General features: G+C 45.8%; 1 protein-coding gene across 1 annotated transcript in view; it reads left to right on the top strand.

Annotated features, from left to right (window-relative positions):
* Window positions 1-460: 460 nt before the first annotated feature.
* The window catches only part of PBX4 (PBX homeobox 4), a 47,384-nt gene continuing 22,430 nt past the window's right edge, over window positions 461-25,414 (top strand). Inside the window, exons 1-2 of the mRNA XM_043467497.1 lie at window positions 461-677; window positions 21,231-21,304. Coding sequence (XP_043323432.1) covers window positions 526-677; window positions 21,231-21,304 — 226 coding nt within the window. The 5' untranslated portion in view covers window positions 461-525. The remainder of the gene's footprint in view (window positions 678-21,230; window positions 21,305-25,414) is intronic.

Here is a 25,414-nt window from a genome sequence, read left to right as displayed (position 1 = left end):
TCGCCCTCTCCGGCTGGAAGAATGTGTGCTTAGTCGCTCAGTCCGATCCCGTGGACTGTACCCCGCCAGGCTTCTCTGTCCATGGGATTCTCCAGGCAAGAACACGAGTGGGTCGCCATACACTACTCCAGGGGATTTTCCCAACCCAGGGATCGAACCCAGGTCTCCCGCATTGCAGGCGGATTCTTCACAGTCTGAGCCAGCAGGGAAGAGGGAGGGGGTTAAAATTGAAAGCGCCGTTGCCTCAGCAACCTCCAAAAGAGTCCTAGGCCGTTGAGAGGGGCTGGTAGGGGCGTGTCCGTGGGCGGGGCCGGGCAGCTTGGGCGGCGGTGGTTGGCTGGCGGAGATAGCAGGGCGTGTCCCTGGGCGGGGCGCCGCCGCCTAGCTGGCGGCGGTTGGCCGTAGGCGGCGGCGAGGGGCGGGGCTCCGGGGTGCGCGCGCGGTGCGCACCGACGGCAGCAGTTGGCTACGACGTCCGCGCGAGCTCTCCAGGCTCGCCGGCTCCTGGTTGAGCACCCGCAGCTCATGGACGCTCCGCAGCGCCCGCCGCGCCCCGCGCCGCCACCGCCTGCCCCGCGCCGCTCGCCGCCCGGGCCCCCACCGGGCTCCAACACAGGCGACGTCCTGCAGCAGATCATGGCCATCACCGACCAGAGCCTGGACGAGGCGCAGGCCAGGTACTGGCGCGGATTCGGCGGGGGGGCCTTCCAAAGTCGCTTCACTGAAGGGGGCGGGCCGAGGGGCCAGGACCGGGGCAGCTGGGGTCGTGATGGGTGAGGAAGGTGCAAGGTGAGAGATGCGACGAGTCTCTGGGCGGAGAGAGGGAGGGCAGGGCGCATGGGAGGGGGAGGCTTAAGGAGGACTGAAGCGGGATTCTGAGGAGGAAGGGACGTGACGGGTTAAAATGGAACGGATTGAAAGGGGGTTTATGGAAGTAAGCAGTTGAGTGATGGATTTTAGGAGCTGTCCTGAGGTGAGAGGGATGGGTTTAAGGAGAGTTTGTGGATGGAGAGGTTTATGGTGAAGAGTAGTTTCAAGGGTTATGGAATATAAGGGGGAAGAGTTTCGGAGATGAGGGGTGTAAGGGCTGAGAGGTGGGTACACACAGGATTCGTGAATAATGGACAACTGAATGAATCAGTGGTGTTTATGAAGATGGGAAATTGGGGAGGGGGTCCGTAATGGAGAAATAAGACTGGGTAATGAAGAGATGGTGTCATTTGATTTGGAAATGATCCAGTAAAAAGGTTAGTGTGGAAGCTGAGTGGAGACAGAGGACCCCCCCCCCTTTTTTTTTTAATTAATCTGGCGAATATTTGCTAGATACTATGTGTGGGGCACAGAGCTGGGTGCTGACATAGTCACTGTTCTCAAGCTAATGGTGTGAGAGAAAATAATAACAAAAATAAGTTGTGAGAAAAACTGTAAGTAAAGGGATGGAAAACTGTGGGAAGCCAGGTGGAAAGGGCACAGCACCTTCAGAAGCCCCAGGGTGGGAAACGGCAGGAAGAAAGCAGAGCTGGGGACTCAGAGTCCCCAGTGGAGTGGAGAGAGTCTGGAACCAGGATCACATGGGGATGACAAGCCTCAGGAAGGAGTCTGGGTTTTATTTCAGGTGTAGTGGGAAAATCACAGTGGCTTTTATGTCTCACCTCCACTTAGCACTTGTCAGCCAGCCAGGACTGGTAGAATGCGCTTCTCAAGGCAGCCCATTGTGTTTGGAGTCTGCTTGAATTATTAGAAAGGAGCAAAGCACTGAATGATAGTCTTTTGGAAGATGAGGTCTTGTTGAGTGGGGTCTCTTTGGGGTAAAGGATGGTCCCTGTGGATAGGACCAGGGTCTGGAGGTGTGAATTGTACAGTGCCTAGAACCTTCCAGGGAGGACAGGTTACAAAGCCAGGTGAACAACAGCCCCAGAAACAGAGAAGGCAAGTAAAAGGTGGATGTGGCAGGCATTCTTCACACTTTCTTTCCTCCGCTTCTTATAACATGTCAATTCTTTCCACAGTGTCAAGGCCTCTATCTGGAAAGTTAAGAGCGTCACATATACATACTTCCACCCCCACCCGCACTGGAGCAGTGTGCTAGGTGTACAGACACCAGGATGGCTAAGAGGTTCTCTTATAATCTCATTCAGCAGTAAGGTATGGGGGAGACTAACTTATAAACAGTCATCATAACAGCAGTGTGCTGAGTAGAGGTGATTCCTGGCACAAAGAGCTGGGCCGGGAGAGGGTGCCCTTCTGTGATGCCCTGTCTGCTAAGCCAGTCTGAGAGCAAGGGCATTGTTGTACTTTCCTTTGTATTCCCAGGGCTGTGCACAATACCTGGCACCTAGTATTCAGTCAGGTTTTGTGGCACTTAGGTTCTGGATTTGTTGGAGCTGGGAGAAGGGAAAACAGGCTCTTCACACCCAGGAACCACAGAAGCAGTTTTTCAGTGTTTGCCAAGTTAGCTGTGTTCCTTCTGTTCTAGGCCTGGAGCTGCTTAAGCAGCTTGAACTCCTCCCAGAAGTGGGCTTCCTCAGGCATGTGGCAGCCCAACACAGCCCCGAGGCTGCTGCTTTTCCCTTGTCAATCTCGAGATTCTCAACTCCCTTAGGTAGGCTTTAGAATGGAATGCAGTCAGTCGCTACTTGCTGTTCTCAAAGAGAGTCCTTTTTCTTTGAAGGCTAAGAAGCTGAAAAGGGAGGGTATGGTACTTACTCTACTACCACAGAGCTCTTAAGTAGCTGATTCCTGTTTCCTTTCTGAGGTAGAAAGAGCCCTGGGGTTTCTATTTTGAGACTTTGGGGGCTTCACATCTGGTCTACTTCTTGTGTAGCCTCTAGATGAATTCAGGGCCCTAAAAGTCACCCAAGTCCAGACACCAGTCTTTAGTCCTCTAGTGAGCGGGCCACTTACTCCACTTTGGAGAAAACACAGCTTGGGTGGGTCTGTTCCTTGAAAGGAATGGCTACTGACTCCAGTATTCTTGTCTAGAGAATTCTATTGACAGAAGAGCCTGGCAGGTTGAAGTCCATGGGGTTGCAAAGAGTCGGACATGACTGAGCAACTAACACTTTAACTTTTCATTCCTTATAGTAAACCAGCAGCCAGGTAGATTATCAACCTGTGCAGGGGAGTAAAACGTGTCTTCCCTGGTTGACCAACTGGGTGAGACCTTTCTGAGTCCTTTTGACCCTGCACTGTCTCTGTGCCCTGCCAACCCCTTCATGGCCCCTGGAATCCATTTAGCTCAACTGGCTGGCAAGAAAGAATTTTTCATCTCAGATTTGAGGCCCTCTCAACCTGCTTTGTCCATGCGTACGTGTCCAGTTGCTAAGTCATACCTGACTCTTTGCACCCCCATGCACTGTATCCTGCCAGGCTTCTCTGTCTGTGGGATTTTCCAGGCAAAATCATTAGAATGCATTGACATTTCCTTCTCCAGGGGATCTTCCTGACCCCCAAATCAAACTCAGTTCTCCTGCACTGGCAATCTTTACCACTGAGCCAACCAGAGAAGCCCACTTCGTCACCATTAAATGTGTTTAAAGAAGGAAAGCACACCTGTCCTCCTTAAGCCTGGATTTTTCTTACCCCTTTCTACATTATTAGGAAGGCAGCTCAATGTGCTTGTTTGTAACTCACTTTGTCATTACAGCTTCAGCTCGATGGAGTCTTGGAATAGTGAACTGTGTATTGTTCTTCCTTCCGGCTACCCAGATAGTAGATGGACACTGGGGACCTTGGAATGCACCGTCTTAGTTGAAATTCAGCCCTCATCAGCTGGAGACTTCCTGCGTGAGGGATGACCAGTTTCCTTGAATGATCTTCTGTCTTTCTTGGGTGACACCTTGAGCTTTTCCTGGAGAAGGAACAGTTTTACAGTTTCTGATTTGGACCTTTCACTGACCATGTTCTCATTCATTTCTTATATGGAACCAGGAAGGCAGAAATTTTTCTCTCATTTGCCAAAGATTTTCTGAGTATATTCACTCTATCACATATAGCCGTATTTTTTATAATAGTACATTTTACATTTTGAAGTTTACATAGTTTTTTTCATTTACTTCTTTTGAATACCTCTATGAATACCTTTGAAACCCTTTATGAAGCGTTTATGAGATTGCCAGACTTGGGTTGAAGGCCCCTCTGTCAGGACTGTCAGGCTCTAAAGTTCTTCCTTCCTCCCAGAGTTCTTAACCAGTGTTTGAATCATGGGCCCCTTTGAAAATCCGGTACAATCTCTGGGCCCCCCACCCCACTACCATGGCCCCAAACAGTGTATTTGTATACCACACCTTTGAGAATCCTCAGGCTTCAGGTGCCCTGGGGTCTGAAAGCTGCCACTCATCAAAGGCTGGTGGACTTACTTTTTGTCCAGTAGTGAGATTCCTAAGAAGTCAGGGTGAAAACTCTGGACCTGGGAAAGCCGAGGGGTGAGTTTTGGAAATTTAATTTAAAAAGGGGCCACACACGCCCTCTGCAATGGCCCACATTCTGTCTGTGGAGTGTGGTCTCTCTGAATCTAAATAAACCTACTTCTTACCTATCACTTTGTCTCTCACTGAATTCTTTCTGCAATGAGACATCAAGAACCTGAGCAAAAATAGTCTATAAAAACCAACCACGCCAGATTTCACCACTCACCCTCTGTGGTGGCCCACACTCTGTCTGTAGAGTGTACTTCTCTCTGAATCTAAATAAATCCATTTCTTACCTTTAAAAAAAATAAAAAGTGATGCAGAGTGGTCAGCAGTGTCACCCTGGAGACCCAGGCTTCAGGCCTGATGTTCTGGGAGAAGCAGCTAAAGAGGACTGGCCTTCAAGTCATTTTGCGTGTTGGAAGGATAGATGATTGTGCTGCCAGATTGGCAGATTTGGCTGTTGTGGTCACTTCTTGACCATTTGCTGGCAAGGAAATGCAGGTATTCGCTACACTGTCTGATGTGATAGCCCCTTGCCATATATTAAATTAAAATGCATTAAAATTGAGGACTTCCTCAGCATCGCAGTGGTTAAGACTCTGCACTTCTATTTCAGGGGGCACAGATTCAGTCCCTGGTTGAGGAACTAAGATCCCACATGCCACACAGAGCAGCAAAAAAATAATAATAATTAAAAATAATAAAATGCATTAAAAGTAAATAGAATTAAACATTCAGTTCCTCCGTCACACTAGCTGTATCTCAAGTGCACAGTAGCCACATGTGGCTAATAGCTACTATATTAATGAAGGTAAAAAACATCTCCATCACTGAAGAAATTTCCAGACAGTTGGGCTTTAGAGCAATGTTTCTCTCAGCTGGACCTGCAGCAGATCTCTGCAGAAATCCTGTTGCATTGCAAATTCTGATGTACCAGGTCCCAGTGGGGCCAAAGAGTCCACATTTCTAACCATCTCCGAGGGTGCTGATCCCTGACCACCCTTGGAGAGGTTGGACCTCAAGAGTAGGGATGGAAAAAAAAAGAGTAGGGATGAGAGTGTGTCGCTTAGTTTTCATGGATCATTTCGCTTCAGTTTTCATGGATCATTTTACCCTGTTTTTGTTGTTCAGTCACTAAGTTGTGTCCGACTGTTTACAACCCCATGGGCTGCAGCATCCCAGGCTTCTCTGTCCTTCACCATCTCCCAGAGTGCTCAAATTCATATTCATTGAGTCAGTGATGCCATCCTACCATCTCATCCTCTGTCATCCCCTTTTCCTGCCTTCATCTTTCCCAGCATCAGGGTCTTTTCCAATGAGTTGGGTCTTCACACCAGGTGACTAAAGTATTGGAGCGTCAGCTTCAGCAACGGTCCTTCCAATGAATATTCAGGGTTGATTTCCTTCGGGATTGACTGGTTTGATCTCCTTGAGTGGATGGTTAATCTGACAAATGGAAATTACTTTTGAGCCCAAATTGTGTGTGGGCATAAGGAATTTAAAATTAACCACAAGGGTCACATATTAGCATTGTTTTGCCTACTTAATATAGAAAGAAAATTAGAAATGAACTGAATAAAAATCAAAAAATAGTTGTTTTCCCCTCTAGATGATACTTTTGATCTGGGGCTTGGGGCCCTCTTGTTTTAGGGTCTGTTTAATTTCCAGTCCAAGGAAATCAGGTTTTAGAGGTTCCAGGCGTTGTTTCTAATAGTTCCTATACATAGTCTATAAAACCATAGCTCAAATTCATGTTAGTTTGTAGAATTTGATGGCAACCCACTCCAGTGTTCTTGCCTGGAGAATCCCAGGGACAGGGGAGCCTGGTGGGCTGCCGTCTATGGGGTCGCACAGAGTCGGACACGACTGAAGCGATTTAGCAGCAGCAGCAGCAGCAGCAAATGACCAATGGGGAATGGTACTAAGGTTTTTAGGGTAAAAAAGCTTTATATATAACAAATAAAAATATGATGAAGAGGGACTCCTAGTGGTCCAGTGGCTAAGATTCTGTGCTCACAATGCAGGGGGCCCAGGTTCGATCCCTGGCTGGGGAACTAGATCCTACATGCTGCAACTAAAAGACCCTGCTGCAATTAAGACCTGATGCAGCCAAATAATAAATTCATTAAATAAATAAAATTTTTTTAAAGGGATTACAATGCAACAGAAGAGATTATATGATAAAAAACCATCGCTATTATACGTGTTAGGAGCTAGCTATATGGCATATAGAGTGGTGTACCTGAAACTAAAAAGGTTATATTTAGAGGTTGTCTTTTAGGCAACATAATGGACACTTCAATTAGGACCTTCATAACTTTCCTTAAGAAGAAACAAATTTTAATTTGATTTTTACTTATGACTTGTAAGATTATTTTCTACTGGTCAAAATTTGCATGACTTTCTTAATTCCTCCAGTATTTCTGCAGATTTTACTTATAATATGGATTAAGTTCTGAATATTAAAAGGTGATGATGACGTAAATTTGACTGTTCTTAGAACTTACTCAGATGGTGAGGCGTGTACTGATGAGTGAATGGTATGCCCCTTGTCTCGGCACCTCTGGGATACTAAATATGGGAACACAGACCATTAGAAGTAAGCACGTTAATGCTTTTCAGAGAGCATTCAGCCTTTGAGCACGCCCATCAAAGAATGCAAGGAGTCAGAAGAGGAATTTATGGTTTGTAATTTCCTAAAGCCAGATAGCATTAGCAAGAGAGGATCTATTCGTCCAAACCCAGAAAGTAAAATTTCAGCGCTAAAATTTTCTTTTTCATCACCCTTAAGGAGGTTCTGTAAATACGAGTCGACTTGGTGCCTGGCAGTCTGTGTCCTTAGCCTGCTTGCAGGTTTTAGCGCTGCTCCTAGCTTAACACACTTAGCTTGACTTGGTCTAGTGCCAAAGGAAAGTCTTGCTGTCCTTGGTGTACTTTTCCCAAGAGTTGGACTTTGCTGGTTTTAAAATGATTTCCTGAAGCTGTCTAGGATCACAGCAAAATCCCTTTTGAAGTGGTTTTATCAGTAAGTAAAGCAATATGTGAATGTTTCAGAAAAGTTTCATAAATGAGCAGGTTTCAGTCATTTAAGTGAGAGTATGACTTTCCTAGTGACTCAGACAGGAAAGAATCCACCTGCAATGCAGGAGACGGGAAGATCCCCTGGAGGAGGGTATGGCAACCCATTCCAGTAGTCTTGCCTGGAGAATCCCACGGACAGAGGAGCCTGGCAGGCTACAGTCCATGGGGTCGCAGAGTCAGACATGACTGAGCGACTAAGCACAGCACAGCACCCAACACCTCTCAGAATACAGTGGTTGATGATGATGATGATAGCCATAATTTCTGTCTCTCATTTAAATCTCCCAAAAACCCTAGGAAGTGGGTGATTTCACTGAGCTTCTAGAAGAGGAACTGGACCTGAGTAAGAACTTGCCTGAGGTCAGATGACTAGGGTGTGGCTGGTTGGAGATCTGGCCTTATTCTCTTGAACTCTGGTGCCGACCTGCTGTCCTCCCTGCTTCTCCCAGTGCCCCACGGGCTCCCTAGAGCATGACATGACTCAGAGGAGCTTGGAGCTGATCCAGTACTGTGGAAGATTAGAAAGCTGGACTGGAGCATCAGAAGCTGTTTTTTAAAGTTCATTGTTAAGAATTTAATCTCAACTGCTCAGTAACCTTTCCTTTTGTGCCAGGTTCTGGGGATACAACAGCGAGTCCCAAAAGTTCACAGTTCAGGAGAGGCAGACACTGCAGAGTGCAGTGCAGAGGCGACCAGAGAGGGTGATGAGGACTCAATCAGCCAGGGCAAGAGAGACTACCTGTCAGCAAGATGAGAGCCCGTGGAATGTGCACCCTGGGACACCAGAGTCCAGCGGAAGTCAGGCTGGGTGTCAGAAGCATCCCCCGAGGAGATGACTGTGGCCTGGATGAGAGGCTTTGCCTAGGCCAAGGAGGCAACAGTATTCCAGGCTGGGGCAAGCGAGTGTGCAAGGAAGGCATGGAACATATGGTTCTGTCAGACCTGAGTGGCGGGCATGGCCTTCTAGGCAGGGACTCAGTGGAGTGACTGCCTGTCTTCTCTGCTGTCCAGGCGAGCATGAATTCCTTGCCAAGCCCCAAGCAAGGAATGAGCATGAAGTTTATTCTGTTCCCTGTATAAGTACTTCTTGATCAGAAGAAAGTTGAGTAGTCATTGGCTCTTCTCTACCATCCATTCTTCAGAAATGTCTTGAGACCCTCATTTCTCTTGCAGATTGAGCCTTCCAGTGGTTTAAGTACTCTTGCTCTTAGTTTTTATTAAAGCAACCTTCTTCTTTATTCATCACTTTCTCCTGCCCAAATCTAGTGTTTCCCCCGCCTCCCCACTTTGGCCATGTCATGAGGCTTGCAAGATCTTAGTTCCCCAACCAGGGATTGAACCCAGGCCCCAGCAGTGAAAGCGCCAATGTCCTAACCACTGGACCTCTAGGGAATTCTCCAAATGTGGTGTGTTCCAGCCAGACATTTTTGATTGTCTCTCTCATCATGCGGCGTTATTAAACCCCTTAATATGTTCTCATCATTCCTAGAGTGGATGAGTGCCCACCAGGAGCTCAGCCCTATAACAGAGACCAAGGAGGGGCTCCCAACCGAGCCCTATGCACCTTTGGCTTCTCCTCTCTTCTTTGACCGAGGAAGTTAGCAGTTCTCACCCTAGTTTTTGATTCTCCACTTGCCCTACTTCAGCCTAGAGATGTCAGAGTGCTGCCACTTTTCATTTCTCCTCTATTAGTTTGACATCTCTAGCCTCTACCTTGCCTTCAGTCAAATTCAACAAATCTTTGCTCAGTTATTGTGCCAAGTGTGGTGCTGGCCTGGACTTTCTAAAATGTGTAAGTTGAGGCCTTCATCACGCCCAGGCCAGGCCTGGTAAGCACTGTCGATAGAATAGAGGAGGGAGTAATGAATCCAGGCTGGGATAGGCCAACCCATTGGAGTCTTGAACTTGACAGAAAGGTAGGACTGCCCCAAAACCCCTGGAGAAGGGAACGGCTACCCACCCCAGTATTCTGGCCTGGAGAATTCCATGGGCTGTATAGTCCATGGAGTTGCAAAGAGTCGGATACAACAGAGCGACTTTCACTTTCACTTTTCACTTTCAAGACCAGAGGAGGGAGCAGGTCAGAGAGATGCTGGTGAAGAGCCTCAAATACCTTGCTGAGGGGTTTGAGTTTATTGGAGCAGATAGTGAGTAGCCACTTCACCCTGTGCTCAGAGAGATTCTCATCTCTCCGTGGTTTTGAGTAAGAAATTTCGCAGTATTGTCAATCGTGACCAGTCCATGGGCAAATTAGGAAATAAGGACATTGAAATGAGCTTTATGCAGTCTTAAACTTATTCTGTGTAAAGGCTGCTCTCTCATTCAGGTCCTACAGAGTTTTTCCTGTGTTGTATTAATAATCTTCCATGTTTTCCAGTGCCAAAGCTAGGTCCTGGTTCAAGGCTTCATTTTGCTAAAATTGCTGTAATGATTTCCATGGTTGAACTTGGGTATCAGAACATATTCTCAATTCCCATTTACTTAGCTGTTTTTGTTTCATTGTGTGTAAATTTGTTTTTTGAATGACTGTACAAATGATTGATGACACCTACTATAGTTTGATTCTTCCTAGTTCACTAAGAAGTTTATTTTAAAATGCCAGGGGCATCTGTCTCCTGGGCTGCATTCCCTTCTGGAGCTCGGCACCCTCTGTGAGTTTCTAGGTTTTCCATCAAGGTTTTATTTCCTCAGGGTAGGGACCATGTCTTCTGATTGTTGTTCTTCACCTCAGTCTGTCTCCAGGAGGTACATATTATTTGTCAGCTAAAACAGTTCTTCAGAAACGAAAATAATTAAGGGGATTTGATTCCATCTTTTGTTGAGGTATTTGATCATTGTTGCTCTCAGGGAAGTTTTTTCAAGAAGTATCCTATTCTAAGGGATAAGATCTCTGGATGTATCTCTAAGTCAAATTTCTCAGTAATTTAAAATGAGACCTTGTTCAGAAAATAAGTCAGAGAGAAAAAGATAGGTAGTGTGTCTTCACTTATATGTGGAATCTGAAATATAAAGCAAGTGAACGAATAGAGCAGAAACAGACTCACGGAGAACAAACTATTGGTTTCCAGGGGGAAGAAGGCCAGGGGAGAGGCTGAGTACGTGAAGCGGGTTAAAAGGTGCAGACTAGTAGCTACGAAACAAGTAAGTTATAGGAATGTATGCATAGCACAGGGAATATAGACAGTATGTTATAGTAACTTTGTTTTGAGTATAAGTTATAAAAATGTTGAATTACTATGGGGTATGCCCCAGTCTGGGCTTCCTAGCGGCTCAGTGGTAAAGAATCCACCTGCAAAGCAGGAGCCTCAGGAGACCTGGGTTTGATCACTGGGTTGGGAAGATCCCCTGGAGAAGGGAATGGCCACCCACTACCAGTATTCTTGCCTGGAGAATCCCATGGACAGAGGAGCCTGTGGGCTACAGTTCATAGCGTCGCAAAGAGCTGCATACCACTGAAGTGATTTAGCATGCACACACACCCAAAACTAATGTAGCATTGTAAGTCAACTATACTTTAATAAAAAAATTAGTAAACAACTACCCCAAAAATAAATAAAATGAAACAATACTTCGTTCAGAAAGGCAGGTCATTCCATAATTTGGAAAAGTAAATAATAGGTAAAATTAGAAGCTGTAGTAGTTGGTAGAAGCCAGGATGTGATTTATCTTCTATTCATTCCCACAGTCCTTTCTCCTTATACAGTGACCACTATATGGTAGTGCCTCAATGTTTGTCCTGTAAATATTGAATAAGTAGGTTTGGAGGGTGGTAAAGCTGAATGCTTTCATTTTCTGGCATGATTCTATGTGATAATAGTTCTGTTACAGATTGGTTTTAAAAGGATATTCACAGATTTGTTTTTTAATTTAGTTTGTCTTCAGAAGTTTCTTTATTTAAAGGATTCATCATTTCTCATTCATTGGAATTTTACTTCTTCATAAATATTAACATTTTGTTTTGTTTTAATGCAGATACTTGGTTGGGCAGAACATATCATGTACTTGCTAGAGGTGCCAACACAGACGTTGTTTTTCTGCCCACAGTCCCCATTCACCACCTTACTATCTGGTCAGTTATCTGTTGCTATGTAACAAATTGCCACAAACCTAATGGCTTAAAATAACATACCTTTGGGATCTCAGTTTCCATGGGCAGGAATCTGGGCACATATGAGCTGGGTCGTCTGCTCAGGGTCTCGCAAGACATCAGCCAAGGTGTTGGCTGGTCTGTGTTCCTATCTGAAGCTCTGGGTCCTCTTCCAGTCTCATAGGGTTGTTGGCAGAACTGTTCCTTGCAGTTATAGGATGGAGGTTCTTATTTTCTTGCTAGCTGTCAGATGGGGTCTGCTCTCAACTCTCAGAGACTCCCTAGAGTTCCGAGTTATGGCTCTCTCACAACATAGCACCTGGCTTCAAGGATGACAGGTTACATTCCCCAGTCTACTAAACTGGAGTAATACATAACATAACATAACCACAGGCTAGACTGTATCATCACCACTGCTGCCCTGCAAGTCACAGAATCTGCCCAAAGTCAAGGAGAGAAGATTACACTCAGTGGGGTTACCTTAGGGTATGTCCCTCACAGAAAATAATTCATCCTTTTTGGTGATGCTGTGAATTCCCTGGTCTGTCATACTTTATGAAATCATTAATGGTTTGCTGTCAGCTGATCACCTCTAGGCCAGGAACATGCTGGAAGGTTAGACATTTGTTTACTTTTCATAATAAACCACAAAAAACATTCTGTGAAATCATTTTGTGTTCATTCAAAGGTGCCTTTATACTGTATCTTAAGTAAGATGTTTTATAAGCAGGAAACTGACCTGGGAATAAACTTTCCTAGAATCCCCTTTGAGAAGCAAAGCAGCCAACTTTATTCTCTTTTCTCTTTCCTTGTATTTTTAGAATTACATCACAAGCTCTAACCAGAGTCCATTTTTATGAAGAAAATAACTGCTTCTATGGAAGGAAAACATTTTGGCGTAATAATCCTATGTGATCAACTACTGTACACTGTGTACAAAAGACTAACATTTGGGTTCAGCTTTACAGAACACCGAATCTCATTGCCCATTAACATTCTCGTATTTGGCTTCAGAGATGTGTATCTTAGTTCTGCACCCCAGCCCTAACCTTTTGAAAGGAATCCCGCAGGGGCACATGGTGAGTTTGGAAAGCATTTGAAAATGAGGACATTCTCCTTTGGATCAACATTATAGTGAGTTATGGCAGATGTTTGACCTTCCTCATGGTATTAATCACATTTGGCTTCCATGATGAAGCTACTGGTTTTCAGGTACATTATGTCTCCTTGGCAGCCAGCACCTTTTAATAATGGATGCTTGGATGACAGCATTATAGGTTTTAAAATCACAAATGCTTTTAAACGTTTAAAGCAGCAGCAAACGTTAAAGTAATGGCATGTTGTTGCTGTTCAGACACTCAGTCGTGTCCAACTCTTTGTGACACCATTTATTGCAGACCTCCCTGTCCCTCACTGTCTCCCAGGGCGTGCTCAAACTCATGTCCATCGAGTCGGTGATGCCACCCAGCCATCTCATCCTCTGTCGTCCCCTTCTCCTGCCTTCAGTCTTTCCCAGCATCAGGTTCTTTTCCAATGAGTAGACTCTTCGCATCAGGTGGCTAAAGTATTGGAGCTTCAGCTTCAACATCAGTCCTTCCAATGAATATTCAGGATTGATTTCCCTTAGGATTGACTGGTTTGATCTCCTTGCAGTCCAAGGGACTCTCAAGAGTCTTCTCCAGCACCGCAGTTCAAGAGCATCAATTCTTTGGTGTGCAGCCTTCTTTATGGTCCAACTCTCACATCCATATGTGACCACTGAAAAAAACATAGCTTTGACTATATGGACATTTGTCAGCAAAGTAATGTCCCTGCTTTTTAATATGCTGCCTTGGTTTGTCATAGTTTTTCTTCCAAGGAGCAAGCGTCTTTTAATTTCATGGCTGCAGTCACAATCTGCAGTGATTTTGGAGCCCCAAAAAATAAAGTCCATCACTGTTCCATTGTTTCCCCATCTATTTGCCATGAAGTGATGGGACCAGATGCCATGATCTTAGTTTTCTGAATATTGTTTCCAGCCAGCTTTTTCATTCTCCTCTTTCACCTTCATCAAGAGGCTCTTTAGTTCCTCTTCGCTTTCTGCCATAAGGGTGGTGTCATCTACATATCTGAAATTATTGGTATTTCTCCCATCCCCTTCTCCTCTTCAGATTGGCAGTCTTGATTCCAGCCTTATGCATCATCCAGCTGGGCATTTTGCATGATGTACTCTACACGTAAGTTAAATAATCAGGTTGACAATATACAGCCTTGATGTACTCGTTTCCCAATTTTGAGCCAGTCTGTTGTTCCATGTCTGGTTCTAACTGTTGCTTCTTGACCTGTGTACGGGTTTCACAGGAGGCAAGTAAGATGGTCTGGTATTCCCACCTCTTTAAGAATTTTCCAGTTTTTTGTGACCCACACAGTCAAAAGCTCTAGTGTAGTCAATGAAGCAGAAGTAGATGTTTTTCTGGAATTCTCTTTCTTTTTCTATGATCCAGTGAATGTTGGCAATTTGATCTCTGGTTCCTCTTCCTTTTCTAAATCCAGCTTGTACATCTGGAACTTCTCAGTTCATGTACTATTGAAGCCTAGCTACAAACAATCAAATTTGTATGCTGACTTCTCACATATATATACACCCTTGAGATTACAGGTATCCTCACTCTCTCTCTTGTGTTATCACATTCCCTCCCTAGACTGGCTCTTGGGCATATAAACATGTGCTAGTGTCTCCCATCTTTAAAAACACACAAAGAAGCAAACACCTCCCTTGCCTCTCCCTGTCTGTGGCTTGTACCTGGGATCTGGGTGTTTTTGGCTGTGCTGGGTCTTCGTTGCCTCTCATGAGCTCTCCAGTGTGGCGTGCCGGCTTTTCTCTAGCCGCAGGGCCTGGGGGGTCTCTAGCCGTGGGCACAGGCTCTAGAGCGCATCGGCCCAGCAGTTGCTCTGTGCTTTGTCCCGAGGCGTGTGCGATCTTAGTGTGTTGACCAGGGATCAAACCCAAGTCCCCCGCATCAGAAGACAGATTCTTAACCACTGGACTGCCAGGGAAATCCCTAGGATTTGTTTTTAATCAGGTATAATAAGATGAAAGACAGAGACAACTTCCAAAGAAGAGTTTATCACTTAAAATTCCTGAGAGAAGGCAGTGCACGCCATGCAGGCCACATGGGGAAGCGCCACGTGGGCAGAAGTGAGGAGAAGGCATGGCCTGGAGCCTTTATTGGGATTTCCATGAAGTGGCACTAGTGGTAAAGAACCCGCCTGCCAATGCAGGAGACGTAAGAGATGTAGGTTCGATCCCTGCGTCAGGAAGATCCCCTGGAGGAAGAAATGGCAACCCACTTCAGTATCCTTGCCTGGAGAATCTCATGGACAGAGGAGCCTGGCGGGCTGCAGTCCATAGGGTTGCAAAGAACTGGACATGATGGAAGCGGCTTAGCATGCACATGTGAGAAGGAAACAGTGAGGCTGGGTAGACAACTGAGCAAGTTTGGGATTGGATAGTTTCAATAATTCCAGCAGTTCCTCTTTCCTCATCTGGTATCTGGCACCTGGGGTGATTTAGGGCTAGGGACATCTTGACTGGTGCTGAGTTAGAGCAGTAGCTAGGAGTATGGGCCTTGGATTTGAGTTTGCATATGAAAGACACACTCTCGGACAAGTTGTTTTGTGTGGATTTAGCTAGCCCTGGGAAAGGCTGTCTCTCCCTGCCCCAGGATGTCAAAGTCAAAGCATCATAAAAGACAGAACATGCCGCAACTAAGACCAGTGCAGCCAAATGAATGAATGAATGAATAAATTTTTTAAAAATAAATAAGAAAAATTTTCAACATGATTAATATACACCCTTTCTTTTAGCACTTGCTGCATTTCTTTGCTGTTTTTTGTGATGGTGTCAGAGTTTGTGGTTGCTACTTCCACTTCCTCTCCCACCTCCACCCACCCTCTCCCAACCTTCTCCTCCCTCCGCTGAGTCAGTGACCAGTGACCTCCATGTTGCTAAATCCAAGGTCTCTTTTCCTGCTTCACCTCTCAGAAGCACTGCTCACAGATTACGCTTCTGTCTTTGAAGCTGTTCTTGGTTCCTCCCCACCGGCAGTTTGGGCCCCAGTCTCCTCTGCGGGAGTTTTTCATCTGCTTGGCCCTCCAAGGCCAGATGGCTGAGCCTGGGCCTGGGTCCCTCTATCTACATTCTCCTGTGGTGATTCCCTCAAGTCTTGTGACTTAAAAGTGCCATCTCTATGCCCAGAGCTCCGTCTTTACATCGCAGGAAGGGGAGGGGGACCCCTTCCAGGGCCAGAGAGTGGGCTTTTGTCTAACACTCAGAAATGAATTGTCCAAGAAGACACATGAGCTGACAGAACAAGAGACTTTATTGGGAAGGGGTGCCTGGGCGGAGAGAAAGAGGGTGAGGGAACCCAGGAGGACTGCTCTGCCACAGGGCTCACGGTCTTGGGTTTTATGGTGATGGGGTTAGTTTCCAGGTTGTCTCTGGCCAACATTCTGACTCAGGGTCCTTCCTGGTGGTACACGCATCCAGCCAGGATGGATTCCAGCGAGGAGGATTCTGGGAGGTTGGTAGGACATATGGCGTCTCCTTTTGACCTTTCCCATATTCTTCCCGTTGGTGGTGGCTTGTGAGTTCCATATTTCTTACCAGGACCTCCTGTCGTAAAATAACACAAAAATGGTTACTATGGTGCCTGGCCAGGGTGGGCAGTTTCAGTCAGTGTTTCTCCTAACATTTATGTTGTTTATCTCCAGCCTGGAGTCCATGTCTGTGTGCTGTCTGCCTACCTGATTCCTCCTCTTGGGAAGCTTATAGGGATCTCAGGTATAACCTGATCAAAACACAGCCCTCCTTTTCAGACCCTCCCCCAAACGTGCTCAACGCTCAAACCCACAAAGCCCTCCAGTCTCAACAGCTTCTTAGATATGACCCCTGAAGCACAAGCAGCAGAAGGAAAATATAGATAAATTTGATATCATCAAAATGAAAAACTTTTGTGCTTCAAAGGACACTATAAAGAAAGTCAAAAGACAGCTTATAGAATGGGAGAAAAAAATTTGCAAATCATATTAGCATCTAGTATCCAGAATATATAAGGAACTCTTACAACTCAACAATAAAAAATAGCCTAATTTAAAAAGGAACAAAGGGGACTTCCCTGATGGTCCAGTGATTAAGAATGCACCTTGCAATACAGGGAGCTAGAGTCTGATCGCTGGTCGAGGAACTAAGATCCCTCTTGCCATAGAGCTACTAAGGCCACACCCCGCAACTACTGAGCCTGTGGACTCTGGGGGCAGCAGGCCACAGCAAAAGGCAGGGTCCATGAGCCACAAGAGGAGATCCCGCAGGACACACCGGAGACCCCAAGCGCTGCAACTGAGAGCCAGCGCAGCCGAGCAAGTGGAGGATTTGAAGAGACATCTTCCTAAAGGATGGCCGGCTGTGCGCCTGAAAGCACACACTATTGTAAACCGACTACTTGTTGTTGCGGTTGCTGTTTAGTTGCTCAGTCACGCCCAAGTCTTTTGTGACCCCACGGACTGTAGCCCACCAGGCTCCTCTGTCCATGGGATTTCCCAGGCAAGAATACTGGAGTGGGTTGCCATTTCCTTCTCCAGAGGATCTTCCCAACCCAGGGATTGAATCCCTGGTCTCCTGCATTAGCAGGCAAGTTCTTTATACCACTGAGCCAGCTGGGAAGCCCATAAATCAATTATACTACAGTAAATATTAAAAATAAAAAGACCAGGCTGATTCATATCAATGTATGACAAAACCCACTGAAATGTTGTGAAGTAATTAGTCTCCAAATAATAAAAAAAAAAAAAAAAAATAAAATATAAAGACCAAATACACCAGAAAAAGAAGAAGGAGAAGAAAGCTGATAGGACTTCCCTGGTGGCACAGTGGATAATAATCCGCTTTCCAATGCAGGGGACCCAGGTTTGATCTCTGGTCCAGGAAGATTCCACAAACCGTGGAGCAACCATGCCCGTGTGCCACAACTTCTGAGCCCGCACTCTGGAGTCGGAGAGCCACAGCTTCTGAGCCCCAGCGCCACCACTACTGGAGTCCTCGTGCCCTAGACCCGCACACCGCAGCTAGTGACGCCCGCACGCCTAGAACCTGTGCTCCTCGAGAGAAGCCCCCACAATGAGAAGCCTGCTCGCCACAACTAGGGAAAGCCCACACTCAGCAGTGACGACCCGGTACAACCGAAAAAAGTGACTAATAAATTCGTGAAAAGATGTACAACGTCTTTAGCCATTAGACAAATGCAAACCCAAACCACAGTGCGATACCACCTCACACCCACAAGGGTGGCTATAATTTTTTTTTTTTTTTTAAGTAACAAGTGTTGAGGATGTGGAGAAATTGAATCCCTCTTAAGTTGCTGATAGGAAGGGAAAATGGTGCAGCCACTTTGCAGAAGTTTGCCATTTCCTTAAAAAGTTAAACATAGAGTTACTATATGATCCAACCATTCTCCCTAGGCATGTGGTCACACAAAAACTTACACGTGCATGTTCGTAGCAGCATTATTAATAATAATCAAAAGGTGGAAATAACCCAAATGTCCATCAACTGATGAACAGATGAACAAAATATATTCTAACAACGGAGTATTAGTTGCCTATTAAAAGGAAGGAAGCACTGATACACAATATCTTGGATGAACTTTGAAAATGTACTCTGTGTCACCAAAGACCACATGCTACGTGATTTCCTTTTATATGAAATGTCCAGACAAATCTGTGAAAGCAGATCAGGAGTTGCTGAGTGGGAGGAGGGAGAAATGTGGAATGACTACTAAATGAGAACAGGATTTCTCCTTGGGGTGATGAAAGTGTCCTGGAATTAGGTAGTGGTGAGAACTGCATGTCATGAATTAGCTAAAAGTCACTGAATTATATACACACTTAAGGGTAAACTTTATGATGTGTGAATTACATCTCAAAAAGATCAGCACTAATAAAGTGCAATATATATCACATGCAAACCACCCTGTGAGCTCCTCCGTCACTTCCTGTGTTTGTTTTCTATTACCAGCTGTGACAAATGGCCACATCGTCGCTTAAAAAGCACAGATTTATGATCTTCCATTTCTGTAGGTTCCAAGTCCGACATGGCTCTTATTGGGCTAAAATCAAGGTTTCAGCAGGGGATTCCTACTGGAGGCTCTGGGAGAGTGTCCACTTCCTTGCCGTTTCCAGCTTGCCTTTTCCACCTGCATTCCTCGGCTCACAATCCCTCCATCTTCAAAGCCCACAACACTAGGCTTGACCCTATGTCATTGCCTCTCTTTCACTGACCACAGCCGGGAGAGTTTGTCCACTTTTAAGAACACATGATTAACCCCAATGTTCATCGCAGCACTGTTTATAATAGCCAGGACGTGGAAGCAACCCAGATGCCCATCAGCAGATGAATGGATAAGAAAGCTGTGGTACATATACACAATGGAATATTACTCAGCCATTAAAAAGAATTCATTTGAATCAGTTCTAATGAGGTGGATGAAACTGGAACCCATTATACAGAGTGAAGTAAGCCAGAAAGAAAAATACCAATACAGTATACTAATGCATATATATGGAAGTTAGAAAGATGGTAACAATAACCCTATATGCAAGATAGAAAAAGAGACACAGATGTATAGAACAGACTTTTGGACTCTATGGGAGAAGGCGAGGGTGGGATGATCTGAGAGAACAGCATCGAAACTTGTATATTATCAAGTGTGAAACAGATCGCCAGTCCAGGTTGGATGCATGAGACAAGTGCTCGGAGCTGGTGCACTGGGGTGACCCAGAGGGATGGGATGGGGAGGGAGGTGGGAGGGGGGTTCAGGATGGGGAACACATGTAAATCCATGGCTGATTCATGTCAATGTATGGCAAAAACCACTACACTATTGTAAAGTAATTAGCCTCCAACTAATAAAAATAATTGGGAAAAATTAAAAATCTAAAAACAATTAAAAAAAAGGAACACATGATTAGATGTAAATCAGCTATGTATATATGTGTGTGTGTGCTCAGTCATGTCCAACTCTGCGACCCCACAGACTTGTAGCCCTCCAGGCTCCTCTGTCCATGGGATTTTTCCAGGCAAGAATACTGGAGTGGGTTGCCATTTCTACTGTAATTCAATTTGAAAGAAAAAAGACACGTGAATTAGATTGTGCCCATTTGTGTAATCCGAGTTAATCCTTCCACTTCAAAGTCGCTAACATTAATCTCCTTGAGAGTTCTTTTTCCCTTGTAAGTGGTTCTGAGAATCACCATACAGACATCTTTGGGGGCCATGCCTCTGCCAGTCACAGTTTCCATCACGGGTGAACAGAAGCCAGAGTCATTCTCCTGACTTAGGAGACTCTCCAGTCAGCCCCGCCCGCCTCTCTAAGTTAACCATACGGCTGTCTCCCTCACCCCTTATCCTACAGCGTCCTGGTCTCTTAAGCCCACTGTTTATTATTTCTGGCGGTGCTGTGTCTTTCTTGCTGCACGCAGGCTGTCTCCAGTTATGGAGAGCCGGGGCCACTCTCTAGCCGTAGTACTTGGACTCCTCGTCGCAGAGTCTTCTCTTGTGGAGCATGAGCTCTCGGGCCGGTGGGCTTCAGTACTTGCTGCACGTGGGCTCCAGGGCACAGGGTCAGTGGTTGTGGTGCCAAGAGGCATGAGGGAGCGTCCTGAACCTGGGATGGAACAGGTGTCCCCGGCATTGCAGGCAGATTCTTACACTGGACAACCAGGGAAACCCCACGCCTGCGGCCTTGGCACTGGCTGTTTCCTCTGCCTGAACATTTACTCTTTGGGCCTCTTCCTGCCTGACTTCTCCTTGTCACTCTGATCTCGGCTTTGATGTCACCTTAGAGACTTTCGCACTCCACTAAGCCTTCTTGTCACTCTAGTCTAAGTGCCCAGAAAGCGCCTGCTCCGCTGACAGGTTTGTGTGGGGTCTCACATCCCCATCCTAACTGCTAGGGACCTCATGTGTGTCTCTGTGACACTGGAATCACGTGTGGCACCTAGGAGCGGCTCAGTTCTTGTTCTTCAGTCACCGAGTCGTGTCTGACTCAGTGTGACCCCGTGGACTGAGGCACGCCAGGCTCCCCTATTCCTCGCCGTCTCCCGGAGTTTGCCCAAGTTCATGTCTGCTGAGTCAGTGATGCCATCCAACCATCTCATCCTCTGTCACCCTCTTCTCCTCCTGCCCTCAATCTTTCCAAGCATCAGGGTTTTTTCCAATGAGTCGGCTGCTTGCATCAGGTGGCCAAAGTATTGGAGCTCCAGCTTCAGCATCAGTCTTGCTAAATTAACATTGCAGGACACTGGGATAGTTCAGTTGGGGTTTTACTTATGCACTGAGAGGCTGCGATCGGGCAACATGTGAACAGCTTTCAAGTTACTGGACCTTGAAATTTCATATTTGCGTTATTTAAACTTGCACTGTTTAAGGAGAAATGTTTTGAATGTTTGAATATTACTGTTTGGATTTGGTACAAATTGAATTCATTAGAAATGCTACGGTTCTGTCCTTCCATAGGAAATTTCAGCAGAACTGGCAGACTCAGTCTGGAGGATCTTTACTCTCATGCCCAGAATGACTCCTCACCTCTCACGTGCTCCTGCCACCTCTCTTTCAGAAAGCATGCTCTGAACTGCCATCGGATGAAGCCTGCTCTCTTCAGCGTGCTCTGCGAGATCAAGGAAAAGACAGGTAGGCCGTTGAGAAGGCGCTTCCAGTGTGAATCCAGGAATACAACCACTTCGTACCTCTGGTCCTAGCTCAGTCCTAACACGCATCCTGAGCCATCATGCTCGTCACATCCCTCTCTGGCAGCAGTGGTTCAGATGATTCACTTCTGACTTGTCACAGCCCTGCTTTCTGGTGTATTACACTCGTTTATTTCATAGTTTGTAACCGGAAGGGTACTGTTGCCAGTGAGTAACAAGCAGCTGCATTCTGTGTATAAGACCTCAGAGGCATTGTGGCATTCCATTGTTTTTACAAAAGGATCTAACATGACAGAATTCGGAAAGTAGAATAATTTTGTTTTGCTTGTTTTAAGCATCCAAAGTAAGCCCCATGGAAGTTTCTGCCATTGGAAGTTCTTTTGTTTAAAAAAATCTTTTTATTTTGAATTAATTTAGACTTGCAGAGAGTTGACAGACTGATACAGAACTGGTACAGTTCTCATATCCCCTTCTCCCAGCTGCTTCTAGTGGCAACACCTTCAAAACCATCGTTGTTGTTCAGTTGCCCAGTCGTGTCCGACTCTGTGATCCCATGGGCTGCAGCACACCAGGCTTCCCTGTCCTTCACTACCTCCCAGAGTTTGCTCAAACTCATGTCCATTGGGTCGGTGATGCCATCTAACCATCTCATCCTCTGTTGCCTCCTCCTCTTCCTGCCTTCAACCTTTCCCAGCATCAGGGTCTTTTCCAGTGAGTCAGCTCTTCACATCAGGTGGCCAAAGTATTGGAGCTTAAGCTTCAGCATCAGTCCTTCCAATTCAGGGTTGATTTCCTTTAGGATTGACTGGTTTGATCTCCTTGCTGTCCAGGGGACTCTCAAGTCATTTCTAGCACCACAGTTTGAAGGCATTAATTCTTTGGTGATCAGCCGTTTTTATTGTCCAGCTTTCACATCCGTACATGACTACTGGAAAAACCACAGCTTTGACTATACGGGCCTTTGTCAGCAAAGTAATGTCTCTGCTTTTTAATATGTGTCTAGGTTTGTCATAGCTTTTCTGCCAAGAAGTAAGCGTCTTTTAATTTCATGGCTGCAGTCACCGTCCACAGTGATTTTGGAGCCCAAGAAAATAAAATCTGTCACTGTTTCCACAGTGTGGTGATTAAAACCAGGAAACTGACGTTGGTACAATGCTATGTAACTGAGCAACAGGCCCTATTTGAATTTCCCTGGGTTTGGTCCTAAATGCCCTTTTCTGGTTCAGGATCCACACTGCATGTAGTCATCATGTCTCCTTAGTTACCACCAATCTGTGAAGTTTTCTCCATTGTTATTCCTCATTTATGACGTTCATACTTTTGCTGAGAACTGCTCAGTCATTTTATAGAGAGTCCTTCAGTGTGGTTTGTCCATTGTTTCTACATAATTAGACTGAGGTTGTGCGTCTTTGGCAGAAATCTCACAGAAGCAAGGTTGTGTACTTCTCGGCGCATCATGTCCGAGGTATGTGCCGTCAATAAATCCTACCACTGATAGTTCTGACTTGATCACTTGGTCAAGGTTAATAACAATTTGAAGGTGTGTTTTTTTTTTTTTTTAATTGCACTGGGTTGTTGCTCACAGGCCTTTAGTTGGAGCAAACAGGGGCTACTTTTCCTTGTGGTGCATGGGCTTCTCATTGTGGGGGCTTCTCCTGTTGCAAAACGCAGCCTCTAGGCATGTGAGCTCAGTAGTCGCAGCACACAGGCTCAGTCGTCATGGCTCGGGGGCTCTGGAACATAGGCTCAGTAATCGTGGCACACGGGTTTACTTGCTCCACGGCATGTGGAGTCTTCCCAAATCAGGGATTGAACCTATGCCCCCTGCATTGGCAGGAGGATTCTTATCCAGTGGCCCAGCAGGGAAGTCCCCTGAAGATGGTTTATAAGAGAAGCCACCAAATATGGTGAAGATACCTTTAAAACTAAAGTCATCAATAGAAGGGTCGCCACTTGATTTCTTAGAGGGAGTTGGTCTCTTGAGATCAGTTACTCGAACGTTGTACGTCACTTTAGGGCATAGCACTTCAGTTATACTGGGGCTTGTAGAAAGTACAAATGTGGTACAAAAGTGTGTTTCTTTTTTTATTCATTAATTCAGTTATTTTTGGTCTTCGTTGCTCTGTGTGGGCTACTCTTGGTTGTGGTGCACAGGCTTCTCATTGCGGTGGCTTCCCTTGTTGCAGAACGCAGGCTGTCGGCGTGCACAGGTTTCCGCAGTTGCAGCTGGCGGGCCCCAGAACATGCAGGCTCCAGTAGTGATGGTGCGGGGGCTTAGTTGCCCTGCAGCCTGTGGGACCTTCCTAGACTGGGGATTGAACCCATGTCCCCTGCATTGGCGGGTGGTTTCCTGTCCACCAGGGAAGTCCGAAAGTATGTTTCTTTCTCAACATGGTTTTGGTGCAAGATTGACGTATTCTTGACGTGGACAGTGGCAGAGAGCAGTGACATGGTCTGAATTCCGTTTTGCTTCTGGTTCCATCACCCTGGCACGTGACTGAAAATTTTCCTGTCCCTAGTCCTTCTCTGTGAACTGGGGACAGTGTAACACTGAGCTCATGATGACTGAAGACTGTGTGAGTTCATAAATGTAAGGTTATATGTTCAGTGCCTGCCTCCAATAGTTATCTGGTGACTGAAAGAGAAATTCAATTTTAAACCTATTTAAGTTTTACCCAGATGCTGTAAGGACATAATAGTCTTTTTTCCCCCGCAGTTTGAATATTTTTTATTGTGATAAAATATACATAACATAAAATTTGCCACTTCAACCATTTTTAAGAGTACAGTTTAGTGGTATTAAGTACATTCACATTGTTGTACAACCATCACCACCATCCACCTCCAACACGTTTTCATCTTCTTAAACTAAGACTTTTCCTAAGAACTAGCCTGTGGTATGAGTGTGTGCGCTAAGTTGCTTCAATCCTTTCTGACTCTTTGCAACTCTATGGACTGTAACTGCCAGGCTCCTCTGTCCATGGAATGCTGCAGGCAAGAATACTGGAGTGGGTTGCCATGCCCTCCTCTAGGGGATCTTCGCGACCCAGGGATCAAACTGGTAGCTTTTACCTCTCCTGCATTGGCAGGTAGGTTCTTCACCACTAGCGCTACCTGGAAAGCCCAACTTGTGGTGTATTTCTTTTTTAATTCTTTTACCTTCTATGCACTCTGTAACCCAGAAATTTATATTCCATTTGGTTTACAAAGCCACTGTAGTTTGAGTGGTCTGCATTTGTTCTGATAAGTTTGTTTATGCGTGTTTAACTTTTTATTTTGAAACAATAACAGATTTACATAAATGTTCCAAGAATAGCACAAATAAATTTTCTCCCTGCACTATTGGAGGGAAAGTTGCTGCCATGATGCCTCATGACCCCTGCACACTTGAGCACATTTCCAACAAACAGGGCACAATCTCCTGTTTACCCACAGAACAACCAGCATGGTCAGAAGAGGAACATTGATACGTCACCCCCCCATGGAATCTTCAGATCTCATTCAGGCTCTGCCAGCTGTCCCAATGATGTCTTTTAGAGAAAAGGACAAAAAGGGTCAAGGTCTCATGTTGCCTTTAGTTGTCACATCTCTTTGGTCTGTTCCATCTGTGGTAAGACCCCTGTCTCTCCTTGACTCTCATGACCTTGAGCATCTGGAAGATCACAGGCGAGCCCTCTTCATTTGGGCTTATCTGGTGTTTCCTCATGATTAGACTTCTACACATCCTCAAGAGGAAGCGGTGCCTCTTCTCACGCAAAGACTGCTCAGTCGTGCCCACATTTGCTCTGTCCCCTCTTGGTGACGTTAACTTTGACAGCTCAAGTGAGGTGGTGTCCGCCAGACTTCTCCTTTTTAACGTTGCTCCTTTCCCCTTTGTAATAAGTATTCTGCCGGAGGTACTCGAAGACTGAAAAGTGAAGTCGCTTAGTCGTGTCCAACCCTTTGTGACCCCATGGACTGTAGCCCACCAGGCTCCTCTGTCCATGGGATTCTCCAGGCAAGAATACTGGAGTAGGTTGCCATTTCCTTCTCCAGGGGATCTTCCTGACCCAGGGATCGAACCTCCGACCCAGGGGTCTCCCACACTGCAGGC

Source organism: Cervus canadensis, chromosome 4 (genome assembly GCF_019320065.1).
Source record: "Cervus canadensis isolate Bull #8, Minnesota chromosome 4, ASM1932006v1, whole genome shotgun sequence".
NCBI lineage: Eukaryota > Metazoa > Chordata > Mammalia > Artiodactyla > Cervidae > Cervus > Cervus canadensis.
Note: the sequence above shows the minus strand (reverse complement) of the source record. Positions and strands in the feature narration are given on the sequence as shown.